The 14,741-nt window shown below is 35.8% G+C and overlaps 1 protein-coding gene and 1 long non-coding RNA gene across 2 annotated transcripts; both read right to left on the bottom strand.

Annotated features, from left to right (window-relative positions):
* Positions 1 to 2,827: 2,827 nt before the first annotated feature.
* Positions 2,828 to 3,373, bottom strand: LOC121737655. Its single transcript, XR_006037172.1, has 2 exons — positions 3,259 to 3,373; positions 2,828 to 2,872 (listed from the first exon to the last, which is right to left on the bottom strand). It is a non-coding gene; the product is annotated as an uncharacterized LOC121737655 (long non-coding RNA).
* Positions 3,374 to 5,969: 2,596 nt separating this feature from the next.
* Positions 5,970 to 14,621, bottom strand: LOC121737651 (methionine--tRNA ligase, mitochondrial). Its single transcript, XM_042129313.1, has 11 exons — positions 14,341 to 14,621; positions 12,920 to 13,018; positions 12,407 to 12,588; positions 11,675 to 11,794; positions 11,120 to 11,228; positions 10,515 to 10,633; positions 9,908 to 10,059; positions 9,331 to 9,533; positions 8,680 to 8,859; positions 7,648 to 7,909; positions 5,970 to 6,232 (listed from the first exon to the last, which is right to left on the bottom strand). Exons 1-11 carry the CDS (start codon positions 14,423 to 14,425, stop codon positions 6,094 to 6,096), a joined length of 1,650 nt encoding a protein of 549 aa, XP_041985247.1. The 5' UTR covers positions 14,426 to 14,621; the 3' UTR covers positions 5,970 to 6,093.
* Positions 14,622 to 14,741: the final 120 nt, after the last annotated feature.

Below are 14,741 nucleotides of genomic sequence, written 5' to 3'. Positions count from 1 at the left end.
ATATTATTTATTGTAACGTTGTTTAGTCATCATTATTTGTGTATTGTGTTGTAAATTAAATCGGTGTTAGGATATATTTTTGTGACTGGGAAATGAGTGTGATTTAAAAATTGTGCAATGTGGCAAATCTATCAAGTTTCGCGATTAACCGAGAAGAAGAAGGAATGACAGCTGTCAGTCTTGTTTTTTTTAATTTAGCAAATTCTATTTAACACTTTTGAGTTACCGAACAATTTCTAGCGATGATTTAATAATTTGAAAAATATTTCTGCTCTAAACCGAAAAATATTGCCACAAACTTGGTAATTTTGCCACGTTGTTAAATGTACAGATTTGTTGCCAACATTTAATCAATTATTATTATTCCTAATTTGAATAAATCTTTATTGTGTGTGAGTAAATCGCGCCTAGTCGGGAAATGATGTTGTTATAAAATAAAATGAAGACGAATTTAAAGCGCACTAGTACTTTATCCAAATGACATTTTCTAGTACAAAAAGCAGTTTCATGAAAAATGACTCCTAAATTTTGAAAGACAAGGTTAAAATTCATGTGCTAGAAATTGTAATATGGTTAAAGTAGCTGAAATAATTCAGTATGTAGATATGCACAAGTAAACATGCCTCAATGAAGATTTATCTCTCTTTCTTGTGAGTATACTTACTAAATAGTGGTAAAACTCTTAAAAGTTTTACTTAAGACTTGCACAATGTGTCCTAACAAGAAAGAGCGATATAAATATGAAATACAAAAGTAAATGTAACATTTCAATAATGGATGTAGTCGTGGAATGCTTTCGATCTTTCTAGATCTAGTTGGCTGAATAGTACGTGGTGGCTTCGCGAAAGTAGAAGGAGGATAGCGTATTTATTTTGGCTATAGTCTATACCAATTATAATCAAAATGGAGCAATAATATTGAAACGAACTAATGGTATTAAAGACGGACTCGTCTATTTCTTTAGCTGTGATTATTTATTTTTATGTGCCCGATGCGATTTAAGTGTAATATACATCGTTACATGTTTAGTTTCGAGCGCGGCGTTGCGCTGTAGACGTCGGCCATCTTGAAACTTTCGACAGCTGTCACGTGACTTTGACAGATGTCACTGTCTTCTTCTTCGTTTGCCACGGCTGTCCTAATAATGTTTGCCAACGTCGGTGGCTACGATGTGTTTGAAGCGTGGAACTGTCAATAGTTTCATGAGGTCGTATCAAATGTAGATAGTGACTGTCGTTGCACAAAGTTTTTCGGAGACGTTTTGACGCCATATTGTACATTGCCAGTAAAATACTTTCATATTGTATTAGGTGTAAGTATTAAAAGCATTTTGATGTAATTTTTATGTATTTTGCAAACTTTAATGCCCGATCTGGCGAAGTTTTAATGTATTTAAAAGGTAAGGTGCGCGGGACGTTGGATAACTATAAAGTGCAGTTTTTTTTACATTTTTTTTACTTCGGAATTCGGATACTAGTCCTTTGCCGAGTCCTAAGTGTTACCTTAATATTCGAAATGGGCAAAGTAAGGTTTTTTGGTAGATATACATTTTTGTGGTACATATACATTTTCTTAAAGTATAGACAGTTTTTTCCTTGATACTTTTATTTCCACGTCTACAATGTAAACTATACCGCTCAAATATATGACTGTTCATTCATTCCAAAATCAAATAATAGTATTTTAACAGTGTTGAATTTTCGAGTTTAAAAATACAGACTATAAAAAGTTATAAATTCTGCACTACAATGTTCATTATGACTAAAAACACTTTTATATAACCTAAATAAACAGAAAAAGCATAGTATTTAAATCCTAGTTTGTATTTTTCAACTCAAAATTCTTTGCTAATCGATTCTAAAGTCGTACAAGCATTTACAATGCACAGTTTACCGAATTTTTGTATGAATTTATCGTTGTATTTTATGAACTTTGCGTGAAAAGGAACGTTTTTTAACAAATTTGTATTGTAATACGTAATGATAGTCAAATTAACATTAAAATAAGTATAATCTCAAGACATAACGGGCCAGTAGGCCAGGGATAGCAAACCAATGGCACGCGTACGCGAATAAAAAAGCATGCTACTGATCACAAAATTATTATGGTGATTCTTCTACGAATAGCCAAGTTAAGCTTAGGGCATTATATTTTTAAATACGCGTCAGGATTACAAAGAAAAATATTATTTGTTGGCACGTCTATGATATCACTAAAGAATTATTCAGAAAATATCTCTGCAGTAGGCCAACAGTACCACTGTAAGCATACTATGAACGGCTGAGCAAACTGTCACGGCGCTGCCGGCCGATATGACATACTACGTCAAACGTATAAACGAGAACACTTCTAAGTCGGCCTACTGGTTCGTTCCGTCTATTGTGGCATAATGTTATAAGCAAAAAAGGAATAAAATTCACAAAATGGTGCTGTATTGTCTGCATTTATGAAAAAAAATACCGCCATTTTGGATTTATGTTTTCTTTTTTCAAAAAGGTTAAAAACGTTCCTTTTCACTCTTGATACCTATTTATGCCTGTATCATACTCATAAATGCATTTTCGACTAAATGTGTACTATTTGAAACTTGTCGGCCGAGTGGGGTCTCTGCCAATGTTATTTTGAAGTATATTGTTATAGTGGTAAGGGTGAATTTACGTATTTAGCGTTTGCTATCTGGGATTACTAGAGAAGATTATTTTTAAAAGTATTGAATACCAAAAGAGTGTAATGAAATTTAAAAACATCGATGCAAGATGGCGCTTTTTAAAGCAACAAATAATACATTTTGGCGGCAATGAAGTAAAGGTATTTTTAAATGCTTTTAATCACATATAGCAAACGACGCGTATATATCATAAAGTAAATATACCTAGCGGAATAGAGTAACAATATCGAGCTGTCAAACGAAACCAAAATTGGTTTTCATCTGTGTGAAAATATGTGTACGTATTATTATTAATATGTATACGTACACATATTTTCACACAGATACGTAACGTATACAGTTAGACAAGCATGATTAGCAATTCCTCTCAATCAAATCAGCAAACGAATTGTCAAAACTGTCAAACTGACAAATGTCAAATTAGTACAAAAATACAGGAATGAATTGCAAGCAGAGTTGCGTTTTGCGATTTTAGAAAAATGAATCATGTTATGATTCATATCATGATTCTTCAAAGCGACCATTTTAGCCCCGCTGGCCTTTGTTTCTTTATTCCGCTAGGTATATTCACTTTATGGTATATAATATACATGTGGCAGGTTGTAACTAGCGTTAGATCGTGCAGTGCCGTCGTCCTAATTTGCCAACACGCCATCTCGGCAAGATGGCGTGCCGGCAAATTAAGTCAACGGAGGAGTAAGACTTAGCTTTCTCGATACCGTTAGTCGTTATTGCAGTATTTTGATGCAAATATTATTTAAGCGTATTCATAAATAAATTGACTCTAATATGTATCATTGTTTTTTATTCCGTAACCCGTAAATTCTAAATAAATTTTCAGAAACTCTCCTGTGACTTATCCTGCGTTATAAATATTGATCAGGCTACTTGGCATGTATATAGGGAACGTGAAATAACTGTAGGTGGCAGTGCATGTCAAGTAAATATAAGTACACAGTTTCAGATTGGCGACACGTACGCAGCGCTTTAGTTGCGCACGTTCCCTTTATGTTGGTTATAGCTCTAAGGTATATTTTTAAAATTAAAAATGAATATACAAACATTTCTGGCAAGAACTAACATTTATTAATTATTTACATACTTAATTACAGTATTTATATCGAAAACTAACTAACAATATTACAAGTTGCCTACCGTACTACAATAAAGTGAATTAAAATAAAGAGATTTCATGAACACAAATGCAGGAAAACAACTTTGCTTACAATTAATACAGTTTTATATTTCAGAAATAACAATCCTACAAGCATGTTTTGACGTGTGCGGTGTGGCCAAGCCACTGACCTCCATTATACAAGTACGCTGGACTTACGAATCTTTCGATACCCTTTGAAATGACTGCTGGTTTTTTGTGCCTATTTGAAGCGGAATCAGCGACCCCAATGCGGGGAAAGAGAACTAAATTTGACGTAAAAATAACGTTTTAAAGTCACCATATTGGCGCTGATAGCAGTAGTGGGAGTACTTGGAACTAATACTAGTTTCTACAACCACTAGCGATTAAGCGGCCATTTGCAAGTTACGGCAGATTTAGTTCTCTTCCCCCGCATTGGGGGTGCTGATTCCGCTTCAATAGGCACAAAAAGCAGGAGGGTTTAATAATTCCAGCGTACTTGTATAATGGAGGTCAGTGGGCCAAGTTGAATGCCGCCATCTTGTAAGATGTTACTTGATAGTGCTGTTTTCTGATAGAGCAATATTTGCACACGCCAAAACAGAAAATTACCTTTCTTTTTATCAAGTATACGTCTCAGCTATCTTAGGGGGATATTAGATTATCATTTATATTGGATAATGTAATATAGATAAATGATTTATTTCCTCCTTGATCATAGATTTTTGACATTTGCTGAGAGATTGGATCCAATACGGTCATAGAGATAGGTGTTGCCAGTTATTTAATATAAAAAAGAGTTTTTAATTTCTTGTTCGTTAATATGTTTCAAATAATGTAATGTAATTATTTTTTTTCTAATTATATACTTGGATAATCTTGCTGAAATAACAAAAAACAAGCCATATTAAAAATGACGATGTCTTTTGACAAATCGAATTCTCTGAGATCTAGTAACCCTGACGTCAATACCTGTCAGCGTAAGCGTTCTCCATTGGCTATTGAAACCACCTATGACGTAAAATAGGATCAATGAAATATGATAATGTAATATGCAGATATGATCAAATCTATATATATATATATATATATATATATATATATATATATATATATATATATATATATAAAACTCAAAGGTGACTGACTGATTGACATAGTGATCTATCAACGCACAGCCCAAACCACTGGACGGATCGGGCTGAAATTTGGCATGCAGGTAGATGTTATGACGTAGGCATCCGCTAAGAAAGGATTTTGATAAATTCCAACCCCAAGGGGTTCAAATAGGGGATGAAAGTTTGTATATAATATTACTTCATAACGCGAGCGAAGCCGCGGGCAAAAGCTCGTGATCATATATATTGGATCCCGTATATTATGATCATATAAATGATCCAATATAAATGATAATGTAACACCCCCCTTAAAATAACTCAATTGGATGGAAGGAAGGAAGAGGAACTTAATGAAATATGTTTTAAAATTATTACTTTTACGTATATTTTTGCGAGTGTTGTTTTATAATGTTCTATGTTTACAAATTGACTGTGTCTAGCTTACAATAATTAGTTATAGCACCTATGTCAGTCGTTTTGACTAATTTATTTTTAACTCTCAAACATTACTTAAGTTAGGTAGAACTATCGAACACAACAACCAATAAGAGCAGTGGTTCTCTAACTTTGGTGGCAGAAAACTTTTAAGAAGTGGCACTTTGACGGACTTCCAAAAATAATGTTTTGCTTTGAATGAATTGTCTCCATGCTGCGGGGCTAAAATGGTCAAATCAAATCAAATCAAATCAAAATTGTTTTATTTCTGAATAAATTTAAAATAAATGTTTTCAGAAAGTCCTACATGATGCCTACCACCGGTTCGGGAACTAACCCGGCGAGAAGAACCGACGTAAGAAACTCGCACGGGGCCCACTTTTTTACCAAAAAAAGTGAGAAAAAAAAGTGGGCCCCGTGCGAGTTTCTTACGTCGGTTCTTCTCGCCGGGTTAGTTCCCGAACCATTTCACAACAACCAGGTCACATTTAACAACACCTCTCAATCAATTCAGCAAATGAATTGTCAAAACAGTCAAACTGACGAATGTCAAATTAGTACGTGAATAGCAATTTGCAAGCAGAGTGACCACTTAGCGATAAAAAAAATCATCTTAAAAAAAAGTCCCGGCGGGCCGCAGGTTGAGTATAGCTGTTGTATAGTAATTTGCTGTGTAAATACTTTTATATGAAAGGGTTTGTGTTTATGGGACTTCTACGCAGTGTTTAAACAATTATCTACGCGGTAGCTTTTTTCTGTTGGTTCTTTTTATCTTTATAGATCCTAGGGAAGAGGACGAATTTTCCGCCTTCGATATTCTTCGCTTCGACTATAGCACCGTTTATACTCCAAGTTGGCTGTAGGTTGTGCCAATACCTGAAAAAATTATTAAGATACGTGGTCGTCATCTTATACGTGGGAGAGCCATGCTTCGGCACGAATGGGCCGGTTCAACCGGAGAAATACCACGTTCTCACAGAAAACCGGCGTGAAACAGTGCTTGCGCTGTGTTTCGCCGAGTGAGTGAGTTTACAGGAGGCCCAATTCCCTTCCCTATCCTCCCCTTTTCCCTTCCCTTCCCATCCCTACCCTCCTCTATTACCCTATTCCCCCTTTAAAGGCCGGCAACGCACCTGCAGCTCTTCTGATGCTGCGAGTGTCCATGGGCGACGGAAGTTGCTCGTTTGCCCCCTTATTTCATAAGAAATATATATATATATATATATATATATATATATATATATATACGAAAGGGTATATAACGAAAAAATTTTTCACTTTTGTATGGGCAAGGGCCCGAGCGTCATGAGTTTCCCCATACAAAAGTGAAAAAAAAATTTTGGTCTTTCAGCGCTGCTACTTTCACAGTGAACTCTCTACAAGGAACACGTACACACCCTAAAGTATTATCACTTATTTTTGTTACACCCTGTATATATATATATATATATATATATATATATATATATATATATATATATATATATATATATATATATATATATATATATATATATATATATATATATATATATATATATATATATATATATATATATATATATATATATATATATTGGGATTGGGCCTCCGGTAAACTCACTCACTCGGCGAAACACAGCGCAAGCGCCGTTTCACGCCGGTTTTCTGTGAGAACGTGGCATTTCTCCGGTCGACCCGGCCCATTCGTGCCGAAGCATGGCTCTCCCACGTATTAATCTGATCGCACATTCGTCCGCACCGCATTTCGTCTAGTATGCGGTGCGTTCGGCGCGTACGTTTCTGACAAATGTGCGATCAGTTTAGCACACTGCAAACGTACATTTTTCAGAGATAAAAGCTGTTCTATCATCTATGTCCTTTACCGAGCCCCAAAAACTTCTGTATTTTGATTGTTATTAATAGGTAACAATCAATCTATACTAATATTATAATTGGGAAGAGTTTGTTTGTTTGATCGCGCTAGAACTACTGGTCCGATTTGAAAAATCTTTCGGTGTTAGATAGCCCAATTATCGAGGAAGGCTATGGGCTATATTTTATCACGCTAAGACTAATAGGAGCGAAGAAATAGAGGAAAATGTGGAAAAAACGGGGGAAAACTATTTGAAAGGGCTTATTTGAACGCGCTATACATTATAAATGCGAAAGTGTGTCTGTCTATCACCTCTTCAAACCGCTGAACCGATTTTGCTGAAATTTGGTAAGGATATACTTAAAGAGGTATGGAGATAATTATTATAAGTGTAATAATTATCTCCTATCTGATCTGATATTTCATCCATACTAACCTGGAATCCTCTGGTACCATCAACTTATCCAATATCCTCTTGGTCAACTCCGGAATGACCGGTTGCAGTATTATAGCACATATCCTGACCGTCTCCAGGGTTATGTGCAGAACTATGTCCAAGTCCTTCTGGCACTCCGGCCTCTTCTTCAGCTCCCACGGTTTGGAGGACTCAAAGAACCCGTTGGTCAGATGCAACACTTTGATGACAGCGTCTACCGCTTTGTAGAATTGGTAGTTCTTGTAGTGGTCGTAGCAGGTATCTAAAAAAAAAAGTTTTTTTATACCTGGCCAAAAAAGGATATAAATTAAAGTAGAGTCTCCTTTAACCCATCAATCCCCAAGTGACAGCCGGCTGCCGCATAACAAACTCCTCAAACTCAAAACTTTATATTCAGAATATTTTTTTTTTAATATTCTCTGTACGACGGGACTATACTGGTTACCTACCACCTACCACCGGTTTGAAAATCTATTGTTTCTGCGATACCCACGATGGAGATGTTAATTTCTACACTTTTTTGGTGAAAAATTGTTGCCATGCAGGAATGTGGCGCTAGTTGTACCTCAACAACAGGCTGTCAGTACGCGTATTGAGAACTGTGGTCATGGTGCCCACTTACCGAACAGTTTGTGCTTACTTACCGGCCGGGCTTCTTATTATGTAACTTCATTGTTTACGGTCACGATCACTGATGTCCATTATACAAGTACTTGTATAATGGAGGTCAGTGGTCACGATCTAAACTTTTTAAATGTCAATTTAAAAAGTATAAATGTCAACTTGACATTACAACTTTTTGAAATTGTGTTTTAAAAAGTACAAACGTTAAAATTGTAACCATAGACAATATTTATGCACATCAAAGTTACATAGTAACCTAGCAGGGCCGGATTTATATTTTTATGTGTATAGGCCACTTTAATTTTGCCTCCCCCTATGTATGAACTCTGCCGCCATCCTAGGACGCTGCCGCCCATAGACCATGGCCTATACTTAATACTGCCTATACATAAATCCAGAGCTGCTTACCGGGCAATCTCTGTAACGCGTCCAACAGCTGCGTGGCTCCGGGCGGCGGCGTGCAGGTGTGCAGCGGCGGTCTCTCGCCGCGCGGGTTGAGGACGGTACCGCAACTCCGAGCGACGAGGTTACCGAGAGTATCGGCTAACTCCGAGTTGGCTATGTTGATGAACTTCGTCTCGCTGTAGTCTGAAAAAAAAGAAGTGGATGTGACATACGGACAGACATAATTAATCAGTAAGGGTAGTTTACAACCTGTGGGTCACGAAGCTTCTTGTAAGTGACAAAAGTCGAGAGAACTATTTCAGGAAAAAAAAAAACAATAAAGATAAAAAAAATAGAATTTTAACGAAAAGATTATAATATATTCATAAACATATGATACACAAAATATATTACCATCATGAAAAAGATTGAAAAACACTTAGAAAGGGGTTTTATGCCACTCGCCTATGGACCATTCTGTTAGGATCTAGATAAGGCTGTCATGATCTCAAGAAAAATTGGCAGGGTGATTATTAATTTGCAACAGCAATACAACAGCTGTTTGACAGCATATTATATTGTGCAATATTATGCAACAGCGGTTTGACAGATTTTGTCTCAGCTGTCAAATGTCTGTTGCGTGCAATAAATAATCATCAATCAAACACTACTCACTAGCGTCATCAGCCATAGTCGCCTCTCTCAGCAGCATATATCTTAGCGCGTGGGGTGCCGGCACTGTCTTTGGACAGACCGTGTTGCCCAAAGATTTGGACATCTTGCCTCCATCCACCGTCCAGTGAGAATGGACGAGTAGCCGGCGGGGCGGATGCCAGCGGGCCGCCATGAGAAACGCTGGCCAGTATATGCCGTGAAACCTGTAAAAAAGTTTATGACAGCTGTTATTGACAGCTCGATTTGACAGTTAATAAAAAACTGATTAGGTACGGTACCCACTGAATATACTGCCATATGAGACATTTGTGTCATCATTAATAACTTTATTTTCAAATGTGGCAACACTGCAAAATGCTGGGACGTGATTGGTCAAGTATTGAGATTTTTTATATATTTTTTTATATCACAATGTTACCACCTATCAAATAAGCTACGATTTTTTTTCACGAAATTGAATCTTAAAACTTTAAAAAATAATTTGCATACGAAAATAAAATATCTTGACATGTCTGACTTTTTTACTGTAGCACGATTCGTGGGACGGTAATATTTTCAAATTTTCTTTTATACTAACTTGAGTATATCCTTCCCCACCACATGCAGGTCGGCCGGCCAGGGTCTTCCTCTGCTCTTCATCACGTCTTCATCAGGATAACCTGTCACAGTCAGATAGTTGACGAGCGCGTCCAACCACACATATATACTCTGTGTGTCGTCGTCTGATACCTGAAAAATAAATTTTGTTCTTTTTTTTATAGAATAAAGGGGCAAACGAGCAAACGAGTCACCTGATGGAAAGCAACTACCGTCGCCTAAGGACACTCGCAATATTAGAAGAGCTGCAGGTGCGTTGCCAGCCTTTTAAGAGGGAATATGCTCTCTTGAAGGTTTGTTGTCAAGTATAAATGATTCCTGTTAAGCATTTGTGTATTAATTATACCCCTAAAAATTTGGTGTTGAGTTATGAATGCACACTTATTCTAAACTAAATGTCTCGCGCGGCTTCGCTCGCATAAATTAGGAATTTAACGGAAATTGTACATTTTTCGCAAAAAATAGCATACTATGTCCCGTAAAAACTCAAATGGACTACTCTACATCTGTGCCAAATAACATAAAAAATTAATCCGGTAGGTCGTGAGATAAGCACTTTCAAATAATTTTAGTATAAATATTATTACCCGTATAGCCCAGTGAACTCTCTCAGCTGGTCTGCTCACAGATATATCAGGGAAGTAGGTCTCCGATGACAGATATTCCAAGAGTTGTCGTTGAAACTTGGCCGGCTGGATAACACCATCTGGTGAGAGAACGGTATTAATTCATACAAGAACTACTCTAACATTACAAGTCAAAGGTAATACAATAGGAATAGGAGTGAGTGAGTTTACCGGAGGCAAAATCCCCTCCCCTATTCCCTTCCCATCCCTACCCTTCCCTATTCCCTCTTAAAATGCCGGCAACGCACCTGCAGCTCTTCTGATGCTGCTAGTGTCCATGGGCGACGAAAGTTGCATTCCATCAGGTGACCCGTTTGCTCGTTTGCCCCCTTATTTCATAAAAAAAAAGCACGTAATCTGTAGGGCCTCTATGGACGCTGCCGCCCCCAAGCCGTGGCCTATACGGCCTATTTATAAATCCGGGCCTGAATACATTAGTATTACTATGGCATTAACAGTCTAGTTTAGGAATAATAACAGCGTGTAAAATCCTATTGCACTTGTACATTTTGCCGGGAGCCTAGTCCGTGGTTTTTACATGACAAAGGGCATATAACTACACCAACCAGTTTCAAGCCACCGCTGCAGATGTGTCTTGAAGGCGCTGAGTCTGAACATGTAGTTGGTTTCTTCCGTCCACTCCACCTTGTGACCCGATTCCACTGATATGCGGATCTGGGACATAAAAAGTAAAATAGTAGAAAAATAAACTGTATGAAAAAAGTAATTACTAATTTTTTTTTGGCATGAAAATATTTTTACTAATATTAATATTAATGTGAAAGTGGGTCTGTCTGACTGTTACCTCTTTACATTTATTTTTGTCATTTTTGGCACAATGGAGTTACGAGTTATCTAGTTATGCATAATTTAAAAACAACTTCACTGTAAAAACTGTGGGACATTATAACATTTTAACATTTTAAACTTTCGCGTTGCATTATAATTAAACTTTTTAATCGGGACTTAACGCGACTTATTTAAGTAGTAATGCTACTACGAGTACATACTTTTATGTGGGACATTGTAATTAAATTCAATTAATTGAAGAGTTTGATGAGATAATGTATAGGGGTTTTGACAACTTTTCATTAAAAGAAAAGTGTGGCAGTAAAACTTACTTTTCCCTCAGGGGTGATATCTGTTCTTGTCTGTGCTTCTGGTACAAACGCCTCATCGTTGACACTGTACCAGCCAGCATACTTCGCTTTGTAGATGTAATCATCATCCTTTAATTTCCTCTAAAAATATAAAATATGTCTGTAAGAAAAATAGTAAATCGAATATGCAGATATTACTGCCTTCCTTTCTATTTTTCAAGTTTTCCCTTCTGACTACAATCTAAGGTCAACCATGTACCATATACAACCATAGCAAATGGTATAGTCTGTCAAGAAAGTGAAGAAATTAAAAAGTGGCAACATTGTAGTGTCATCCCTTTTTTCTTAGATTGATTTGAAAGGGATGACGCTACAATGTTGCCACTTTTTAATTTCTTCACTTTCTTGACAGACTGTATGTAATAATAATATCTATGGACGCTTCACACCACGTCAGTCTGGCCCCATGCTAAGTACCTAAAGTACTTGTGTTACAAGTACCAGGCAACGGAAATATATTTAATACTTTTATACTATACATATATTTAAGATTTTTATTATATCATACACATATTGAATACACATCCAGACCCGGGAACATTAAAAACTTTTTGTTCCGTTGGTGGGATTCGAACCCGCGACCCCCGGCTTGAGCTACCAACGCACTCACCACTGAGCCACAGAGGTTGTTAAAGTAGTGTAAAGATACAATAAATTCCTTTAAATAGTATAGTTACTCATTTAGTTACAAACCCAAAAATGATTCACAGCTTTCTTATGTCTGTCCTCTGTAGTTCGTACGAAGTCTGTATATTGCACCTCAAAGTCTTTAAACAGATCTCTGTACTCTCTAGAGAGGTTGTCGCAGTATTGCGCTGGGGGTAGCTTGGCTTTAGCCGCTGCCTGTTGTATTTTAGTGCCATGTTCATCTGTGCCTGGAATTTTAAATGTCACTATAATTTGGCCAGTCATTTTTATGTAAAGTTGTGGGGGAGTGAAAATGTAACTTTTATTGAAAATATAGATCATTCACTTGTAATAAGTATTATATAGGTCTACCAGAATCTGATGTCAAATTTGACAGCAGATTTTCAAAAAATATCCTTGATCATTGGATAAATTTATATATCTGCTATAAGAAAAAAAAGGATCAAAATGTTTTTCCAATTACCCCGGCATTTCTAGTCAATTTACTTTCTCACTTTTTGCCATGAGATTCCGGTAGACCTATAATTAAAACTTTTTCATAATATTTGAAGAGCTTACCTGTACTGAATATTACATTGAGATGTGGATTTGTGAGTTTCTCAAATCTCTGTATAGCATCAGCTACAACAGCTGTGTATAAATGTCCTAAGTGTGGAGCTGCAATAAACAAATAGTGTAAATAAAATAAAAAGCTGTAAGTATGAAGGCTTACCAAACATACATTTTATGAAATGAATCAATTTATACAAAATAAAAAGTTTTTATTAATGATGTAAAAAAGAGACAAAGTATTAATTAATTTAATTACCGAAAAATAAATTAACTCTACAAGATTATTCCATTATGGCCACGGAAAGAAGTTAGAAGCCTCAAAGTAGACAAGATAACATTATTATATTACTAGCTGTTGCCCGCCCGCGTGAATGTATGTTATTAAAATCGAGATTTAGAAAATTGAACACCCATTTACGACTATTTTATTTGGATCTATTATATTACACACGAAATAAAAAAAATATATATATATATAAAAAGTACATGTGATTTTTTTTGGACAATGCCCAATAAACCACAATTTCGAGGAGTTTCTTCAATTCCATTACTTATCAAGTCACCGTTTTTAGGGCTCCGTATCCAAAGGGTAAAAACGACCGGACCGGAAATTTATCGAATTACTAAGACTTTGTTGTCTGTCTCCAGGCTGAATCTCAAGAACCGTTATAGCTAGAGTTCTGAAATTTTTACAGATTGTATATATCTGTTGCCCCTATAACAACAAATACTGAAAACAAAATAAAATCAATATTTAAGGGGGGCTCCCATACAACAAACATGATTTTTTTGGCCTTTTTTGCTTGATATCAATAATGACCACAGGCAGGCAGTTGAAATTTTCACAGAATCCTTAATAATTATATGTGTACTTTAATAATTAATAATAAAATTAGTAAAATTTATTAAATTAATAAAAAGTAAAATTAATTAATAAAAAATAAATAAAATTTAAAGGGGGCTCCAATATAAAAACACAACTTTTGGCCTATTTTTTCTCTATAACGGTACGGAACCCTTCGTGCGCGAGTCCGACTCGCACTTGGCCGATTTTATTGTAAATTTCAATTCAGGCAATCTATATAACAAAAAAAGAATTTTGAAAATCTGACCACAAACATCAAAGTAAACATTAACTCCTCCTTTTTTGAAAGTCTGTTAAAAAAAGTATCTAAGATGTTGACCAGGGATGTAAGGTATCATCATGCCAAATTTCATTGAAATCGGTCCAGCGGATTCAGAGATTAGCCTGTACAAACAGACAAACCGACAAACAGACAAACAGACAGAGAAACAAAAATTTTAAAAACAGTTAAAATGTGTTCTATTACTCTTCTACTATGCCCCTGACTCGTTTTGTCAAGTTTATTTTCAATGTACAAACATTTTACCTCTACGATTTTATTATAAGTATAGATTTTACTCACCAGCATTTACATAGAATATGGGCGTTGTTATATAAAACGGCCTTTTCTGGATAGCTGACGAGAGCAAAGAAAGAGTTAATCTCATTTTAACACCTTAAAATCTTATACAAACAGTGAAGACAGGTTAGGAACGCAAATTGTTGTACATAGTTTACAAACATAAACTTTATTAACAGCGATAACTTGTAGTGCACCTATATCGTAAAACTTTCCGACAATTTATTTTAATTTGATAAGATTTATTAGTTTTATTCTAATAAAATGCAAATTCAAAACAACTTCGGGTTTATTCTTCTCCTTCTTTGTAAAAAATTGACAAATCACAGATTGTGAAATGACAAAATATTTTTTTAAACTGGCAATTTGTTCTAGAACTGTCTTGTGTCAACAAGTGTGAAGTG

Source organism: Aricia agestis, chromosome 21 (genome assembly GCF_905147365.1).
Source record: "Aricia agestis chromosome 21, ilAriAges1.1, whole genome shotgun sequence".
In the NCBI taxonomy this organism is placed as follows: domain Eukaryota; kingdom Metazoa; phylum Arthropoda; class Insecta; order Lepidoptera; family Lycaenidae; genus Aricia; species Aricia agestis.
Note: the sequence above shows the minus strand (reverse complement) of the source record. Positions and strands in the feature narration are given on the sequence as shown.